Source organism: Nansenia antarctica (assembly GCF_963989245.1).
Source record: "Nansenia antarctica genome assembly, chromosome: 12".
NCBI lineage: Eukaryota > Metazoa > Chordata > Actinopteri > Argentiniformes > Microstomatidae > Nansenia > Nansenia antarctica.
Window position 1 is genome coordinate 28,379,716 of NC_137682.1, and position 8,574 is coordinate 28,388,289.

The 8,574-nt window shown below is 41.0% G+C and overlaps 1 protein-coding gene across 1 annotated transcript in view; it reads right to left on the reverse strand.

Annotated features, from left to right (window-relative positions):
- Window positions 1-296: 296 nt before the first annotated feature.
- LOC308168779 (small nuclear ribonucleoprotein Sm D2) overlaps window positions 297-8,574 on the reverse strand; it is a 10,677-nt gene continuing 2,399 nt past the window's right edge. The window contains exons 2-3 of the mRNA XM_080543417.1: window positions 7,602-7,781; window positions 297-734 (exon numbers count right to left, since the gene is read on the reverse strand). Coding sequence (XP_080399543.1) covers window positions 560-734; window positions 7,602-7,781 — 355 coding nt within the window. The 3' untranslated portion in view covers window positions 297-559. The remainder of the gene's footprint in view (window positions 735-7,601; window positions 7,782-8,574) is intronic.

Here is an 8,574-nt window from a genome sequence, read left to right on the forward strand (position 1 = left end):
CTGGTCTCATCGATAATGCATGGAGCCTTTAAACGGCAGTTTGTCGTATATTGAGCGCTGCCGACTGAAATCAACACTGACACTCAAGCTGCTGCCAGGGGAAACAGGCTAGGGGAGAGTGAAGAGAGAGAGAGAGTCAAGAGTTCTGCTCCTCTCAGTGGACTCCTTGCTCTACCGTTGACACTTTGGATCTGCTGCTTTACAACGAGACTGTACTCATAGTAGAACATCAACTCAACTGGTGGGTAGGAGGGAACACATTGACAGAAACACTTAATTCCTATTTTTGCTTTTATTATAAAACGTTTTTAAAAAGCCCTAAACAAAATATAAAACATTAGACCTGAATGAGCCTAATCAGCCATCCTAAGTGTGCAGTTATAATTCTCACACTACATTTTGTCTTAGACTATAAGCCCCAACGCAGCTCTGATCCAACACAAACTAGCATTTTCGCCAATCAGTCCACTGCCATCGTCTTAGACTATGACATCATCTTAGACTATGACATCATCTTTAGACTATGACATCATCTTAGACTCTGCCAGGTGACTGAAGTCTATTTCCCAGTGATGAGGGGGTTCCTCAGCACCACAATGACAGAGTCTCCTCTCAAGAACATCTTGGAGATGTAGCGGTCCTTGTTGACTGGCTTGGACTTCTTTTTGCCTTTGCCGCTCTTGGGAACTTCTGTCCACATCTCCTTCACGTTCTCCAGGACCATGTTGCAATGTCTAAATAAACAACATTTTACAAATACATTGTTACCAATAAGAATTTACTATTTGAGGGGTGAGGGGATAGGAGATAAGAGAGCTTACAGAAACACACACATTCATTTGATGACATTAAAATGATTAATATCATGAATTCCGAAGTGTAAAAGATATTGTATGGAATGTGCAAAACATGTAAAGTTTATCAATATAACTAGCTGGTTTATCCACCTCCATGTCACCTGCTACAGAGTTGGACAGTCTTTTCAACCCAGCACAGTTTTACTGTGGTTTTACTTCAGATTGGCCTCCTTGAATACATTTCCACTCTACAGTAATCATGTCTGACTATGTATGATGTTGATCTTTTTTCAAATGTCCCAATCTTTTGAGAACAAACATTTTGCCATGTGGGAGGGTAATCACATTTCAAGCACCCGCTGTCTTCCGGTCGTCAGCAACATTGGGGGGGGGGGAGCATTCTTAAAACCTACTGTTAGAATTAGGGATGTCCCGATCCCATTTTTTCACTACCGATACCGATACCTGGGCTTCAGGTATCTGCGAGCGATACCGATACCGATCCGATATTTGTATTTATTGTTTTACTCCTGAATAATAACAAATACTTCCCCAGTATATAGTCCACAACAACAGTTGGCTATTAAAGACTGCCAGCCTTTATTCAAGCAACAAAAACAGTACTCTGCAGTACTCAGTGACCAACTGGTTAAAACAATTTAAACAGCAGCATTCAGCATTGTAGAAAAAAAAAGAGTTACTGTCTGATTTCTAGTTTTAGTGCCTTCAGGTTTGTATTCTATTTATCTTCTCTTACAAATGGCAAATCAATTATAGGACCCTTTTTAAAAGTGTAGCCCGCTGGTGAGACCAGAAACCAGTCGCAGAATCGAAGGAGTGTCAACAATATCTGGTTTTCGTTTTTTGTACCCAGTCCATATAATAAAAAACAGTTTAACCATCACTAAATACTTATAATCTGTGGATTGGATTAACTGTTCTCGTTTGTCGGAGGCTACCAGTAAGTGATAATGACTTGTAAACATACTCTCGTTTTAGGACGTGTTCAAAAGCAAGGACTGTGTGTTCATCTAGTTAAGATGGGAGTGGGGGTGAGGGAGCTGATGAACTGGGGCTGGGCTCCCAGAGAGGCAGCGCTAAACTGAAAACAGACGCGCAAACGGATGCATTCAGAATGGAGTTGTGTTTTTAGCATGTCCATGTTCTCTCAGCATGTTGTGATGATATAAAAACGCAGTTAGACGTTCCTAGCGATGTACCACTGTTAGCTGTTAGCCGCTAGCAGCGTTTGTTGTTGTGGTTTGATCAGAGTCACTTTTCTCCTGTCGCATTCGGTGCACCAACATTCAAATACTCGTGTCGTCTTGAATTTCTTTCCGATTTCAATGTATGACGCATCATTTGAAAGCTTACCATCTGTAGTTTCAGACTATGTAAATAACCGAAAAATTACTTTAGCAAATGGTTTATGATTTCACCAGCTAGCATCATGACATTGTCAGACTCATTACACACAGGTAGGGTTGGGTATCGTTTGGGTTTTATCCGGTACCGGTACCTAACCGATACTTTAAAAACGGTACCGGTACTTAATTCGGTACTTTTGATTTTTTTAAATGACATAATATATATATATATATATAATAATAACATGGTCGACAAAATTAAACAGCTTTTCACTTTTTTATTGCTGAGGCACAATATTATATATTATAATATAATAATAATATATAGTATATATATATATATAATAATATATAGGCACAGTATAATATATTAGTTAAATATACACTCAAATTAAAATAAATGAAAATAAAACTCCTGCTGACTGAGGCACAATATACATACATATTACAGTGAAATATACTCAAATTAAAATAAATAAAAATAAAACTCCCACCTCAGCAATTCTTTTGCAAAAAGATCAGCATATTTGCCTTCTCTGGCAAAATACGACACCTCTCTTGACTTTTTTATTGTCATTTTGACTTTTTGTTTGTTTTGACAATTGTCTAATGGCACAGATTTATAAACATAAAGTAAACAAATATTGTTTGCTTGTCATCTAGGCCTATAACTGACTATATATTATACCACTGGCTTGTTTCGATTATAGTTTAGTTCTGTTTGATATTTCCGTGGATGTTATCGTAGCACTTACAAGAAGATATACCGATGATTGTCCGCGGAGAGCTGCGTATGCAAGACAACACTGAGAGCAAATCGAGTAATAAATGATCATTAGGCCATTTGGCATTCATTTCAAGGACTGTCACATCCAAGAGAGAGGGATGATTCAGATAAACACAGGTGAATTGCGACGGTGGTCACAAACGCGATTGTGTGTGTGTGTGTTCACCTTTCCTGACTACTGTCTGAAGTGTTTGGGGGTGCGTTCGTAAATACGCTCAGGAAATCCGACCAGCACTCGTGGAACGCCTCTTGTCCAATCAAATTACTCGGTCGCTTTATGACGTTGAGCCCAGTGTGCGCTCCGGCGCTCTCGGAGCGAATTTACGAATGCAGCCCTCGCTGTGTTGCAGCTGGAGCCACAGAAATGGCGTCATCCCCTGCTTTATCTAGCGCAGTAGACAGCCTGTAGGAGACAATTTTGTTGGAGCTTTTGTTGTGAGGTCTTCTCGGTGACCTCGTAGCTAGGCTAGCTAGCGAAATTCGATAATATGATGATACACAACTGCTCAGCTCACTACCACGACACGCACTGAGTGGAAATTTAACAGGCGATGTCACGTCACGAGTCACCAGTTGACTGTTGCATGACACCGGACACCAGGGGGCGAGATAGAAAAGTACCGAAATGAGGTACCGAAATCTCCTTTGCAATTCGGTACGGTAGATACCGAATGTAAAGTAACCAGTACCTACCGGTACCGATTTTCGGTACCCAACCCTACACACAGGTAGTCAACTCTCATGCCCGTGACCACTGACTACTACTGTTGTCATCACGTGAGTGACACGCCGGATCGCGCACGCGGATCGCAGCCTATTTTTTTTCTGGTGCGATCTGCGATCCAGCATTCAGGACCGATATCGCGGCGATATCCGATATCAATATCGGATCATCCCTAGTTAGAATACTCCCTGCACTTGCTGGTTGCCAAATAAATGATTGGTAAATCAATTCAGCCACTTCAGTAGGCACTCCAGTAACAGCAAATGGCAATAAATACGTTTATTCATTTATGAAGATCCATAGGCCTCTATTTTTCTCTGGAAAAAAACATCATTTTTGAATGTATGGCTGACACACATCTTCAGAGCATTATCGGAGGAATATGTTCCAATACAGATATTTCTGTAAAAGGCCAATATCGGGAGATAATAGTGCTCTGATATATCTATTGGGCTCTAGTGACATCATATCATCAACTCCTACTAAAAGTGTGGTCTGGGCAAGTCTGGTCTACCCGAACACTAATCAAGGTGAGTGCACAGGTGTTTCCTCAACTTCATTAGTTTGTTCTGTTTTACTCCGACTGCAGTTGGGCAGGCCAGGCGGCACCTTTTCTCGATAGTAGAAGATGATGATGACAGTGTTTCCTCTATATGCATTTATTGGTGGCGGGCCGCCACGAATGAATTTCCTCCGCCACTAATTGATTCAGTCCACTTAAAAATAAATGTAAAAAAATAAATATATAAATATGAACATTTTAGCTGATTAAAATATATCTGATGCTAGATCAGCGCTATAATGGATGTTGACTAAAAGTGCACCTAAATCCACGGCCATCTCTCTCTAACCGCTGATCCAAAATCTGATTAATGACATTAAACATTCAGTTGACGACGTGACACAAGGGCTACTCCTGATTGGTCTAAATGTGAACCGGCATGAGAACCGTGCAGACTCAACCATCCCTGCTCAGCAGTCTTACCTGCCGAAATGCTCGGGCGCCTGTGTTTTCTCCTCGCAAATAACGGGCTAAAAGTCACCGGTAGTACCATCTAAAAGATACAAAAAGCTGATCTAGCTAGCTAGGTGCACAAATAAGATATCACGTTAAATAACTTCGAAAAATTAAACGAAAACAGCGACAGATGGATGGATTTTTCAAGGAAAAAGATGTCCCAGACACATCAAACATTGCTGAAGCTAGCAGTGGCTATGAGTGATCCGAAACTGCATGGCTGACAGGAGCAAAGGAGCTAGGTGGTGGATCAGCTAACAACGTTTATGGCGGGGTACCACCACCACCAGCTACAACTACAGCGGGAGAGCCATCAGCATCGGCTAGCTGTGTTGGTGTATCAGCAGACATTAGCAAGTCAAAAAACGATTCTTATGTGCCGTCACTTTAGCAACGACAGTATTGGCAGGGAAAAAAGAAGGGGAGTCGATTTTTTTATTGACAACGGAATTACATGCTGGAAAAACATGCAGCTAAAATTCAGGGAACATTTGGACAATAAGAGACACACGGGAGAAGTACGGGAAAACAGGGCTCATGTGGGTGTCATCAAAGGTAAGAGTTTGTTTTCTTTAACTCAGCTGATACTCAGCTGTTTACCGAATGCTCCATCTGACTGTGATTTTACTTCTGTAATGTGGTGGGTTGACATAATTCACGCATGGAACTATGGGTTGGGAGTAGGGCTGGGTATCGCCACTGATTTCCCAAAACGATTCGATTCCGATTCACAGCTCCCAATTCGATTCGATTCACGATTCGATTCGATTCCGATTCGATCTAGTTACAATATACATGTTTTGCTTGAATATGAAAGAGATTCTCCGAACTAATGCTATAAATGGTTCAAGGAACCCTATAACATGTAGCATTGTTAAACATATCAATGAATTGACTCCAAAGCAGTTACATGAATGTACTTTTTATTTACATATGACTTTGCTTTTGTCCAGCTCATCTCTATCGTCACATTTTTAAAATCCAAAATGCACCCAGACATCTGACTTTAAGCCTGGTGGTGACTTGAGTGTCCCTGCCATTGCCATGTTTTTAGATTTTAGTGTTGAGACCTCACGTTGCGTGAGATATGATAAATTCTTGTAGCGCGAGATCTGGCCACGAGATCTCGTTGCGGGTTGAAGCTGCAAGCAAAAATAAATAAATATATAAATAAAATAAAATAAAAAAAATGAAAGATCGATCTCGGGATTTATGAATCGATAATCGCTCATTTTAATGAAGATCGATTCAGAATCGGGAAATCGATTTTTTGAACCCAGCCCTAGTTGGGAGTATTGTTCCGTCCGCAGTTGAGTGCGTAGTACCCAAGTTGTTTAGTCTGTTCTATTTACTGCTTGAGTGTGTTGTTGACAATCGTTCATGTCCTTCATTAAACGTTTAGCTTTGTCATTTGATAAGTTTATATTCTGTATTTTTTTTTTTGCCATCCTCCCTCTAGTTTTGGTTGAAATTAGGTCGTTGTTTTGAGCGCGCGTGCGCGTTTCATGCGCGTGCACCAGGGTTTCCGTTAGAAAAAATTTGTGCCGGTCAACGTGTCCGGGAAGATTTCAATTTACCGGACAAACGTGAGATATTCCGGTCATCATATTAAAATATAATATAGCTGTTTGTCGCAGTGATTACTGTTGTGTAGCCTATACAGTATATGCCGTTTAATGTCTATTTCTCATCCGATACGATTAGATGCGAGCTATATAATAAATATAATAATAGGCTTTCATGATTCGCATGCGCGCTATGCCATATGTCCAGCGCTGAACGCGCGCCATACTGATGACATGCGATGCCATTTTTTGCCATGTGAAATGCAACTTGTAGCTGAGAGTGCAGCTTATTGTTAGCCGTTTCATTAGCCTGCTCACAGTGGCCTTTGCTGTTGCCTCAAACTGACCGCCGATATGTGCTCACTGCACCGACTATGATCAGTGAGAGCCGACATTCTCATATTCGTTGCTCCTCTCATGAATCCGTTATTCCTCCCCGATGTTTTGCACGGTGAGCAGAACATTTTTCCTTCCCCATCTAAACGCAGCCAGGGGAAATGTTCTTTCCATTCAATTCGGAACCCTCGAGACTTTCTGGCTGGAGGAGCCACTACCTCCATCTCTTTAGAGTCAGACTTCTCCTCAGACTCATTGTAGCTTGGTTTCATGAAGTCATTGTTAAGCTTACTTTGTCTTGCCATGTTTACCTCTCGCTCGCTCTTTGAGCTGCAACGTTTGCAGGTTAAAAGCAGGGTTGCCAGATGGGCCGGGTTATCGCCGAATGGGCTACTGGGTTTAGCGGTAATAGACTGGTTAGGCTGTAAAATCCCATCAGGCAACCCTGCCACCGCTGTTTCGCGGAGTCATCATCATGCCGGCGTCAAATCATATAATAATAAAAGAAATATATAGCCTATATATTCGTCTTTTTTCATATAGAAGGAATCAGAATGTGACAATTAAACTTTAGCGAATTGTATTCAAATTGTGCTTAGAGGGAATTATTTTCACCGGACATTATGACCGAAGAGGTTTCAATTTGTCGGACTTCAATAGATTTTACCGGACAAAGACCGGTAATTACCGGTTAACGGAAACCCTGCACGCGAAAAAAAATCGCGCGGACAGGGCTATCCGCCACTAATGTGAAAATTCCTGGAGGAAACACTGTGATGATATGTCCCTCTGTGGCATGACACTTTCACGTTGTTGTCGTGACTACCCGACTACCCCTCCCCCCCCAAACCTGATCACGGGTGAGTCGGGATGGGACCGGTCAACTCTGTGGCAGGTGGCATGGGGCTGGATAATATAGCTAGACATCCATGGACCCTATAAGTAACTGTATATATCTGGTGGATATTTGAATCAATGTCAGTGGCCCAGGCCAGTTCTATAACTACCTGTCAAAGGCTTTGACACGACCAAGCAGCTTCTTGTTGTTGCGGCAGTTTACGAGGACTTGCGTGTTGTTCTTGACAGACTGAGTGAGAACTGAAAGGGGTCCGGTGTTGAACTCCTCCTCCTCTCGTTTCTGGAGCTCCTCTGGTGTCATCTCCGACTTCGGCTTAGTAAGCAGACTCCTGAAGAATACAACAGTATTTAGTTATTAAGCAGACTCCTGAAGAATATGACAGTATTTAGTTATTAAGCAGACTCCTGAAGAATACAACAGTATTTAGTTATTAAGCAGACTCCTGAAGAATATGACAGTATTATTAAGCAGACTCCTGAAGAATATGACAGTATTATTAAGCAGACTCCTGAAGAATATGACAGTATTATTAAGCAGACTCCTGGAGAATATGACAGTATTATTAAGCAGACTCCTGAAGAATATGACAGTATTATTAAGCAGACTCCTGGAGAATATGACAGTATTTAGTTATTAAGCAGACTCCTGAAGAATACGACAGTATTTAGTTATTAAGCAGACTCCTGAAGAATATGACAGTATTTAGTTATTAAGCAGACTCCTGAAGAATATGACAGTATTATTAAGCAGACTCCTGGAGAATATGACAGTATTATTAAGCAGACTCCTGAAGAATATGACAGTATTATTAAGCAGACTCCTGGAGAATATGACAGTATTTAGTTATTAAGCAGACTCCTGAAGAATATGACAGTATTATTAAGCAGACTCCTGAAGAATATGACAGTATTATTAAGCAGACTCCTGAAGAATATGACAGTATTATTAAGCAGACTCCTGGAGAATATGACAGTATTATTAAGCAGACTCCTGAAGAATATGACAGTATTATTAAGCAGACTCCTGGAGAATATGACAGTATTTAGTTATTAAGCAGACTCCTGAAGAATACGACAGTATTTAGTTATTAAGCAGACTCCTGAAGAATATGACAGTATTTA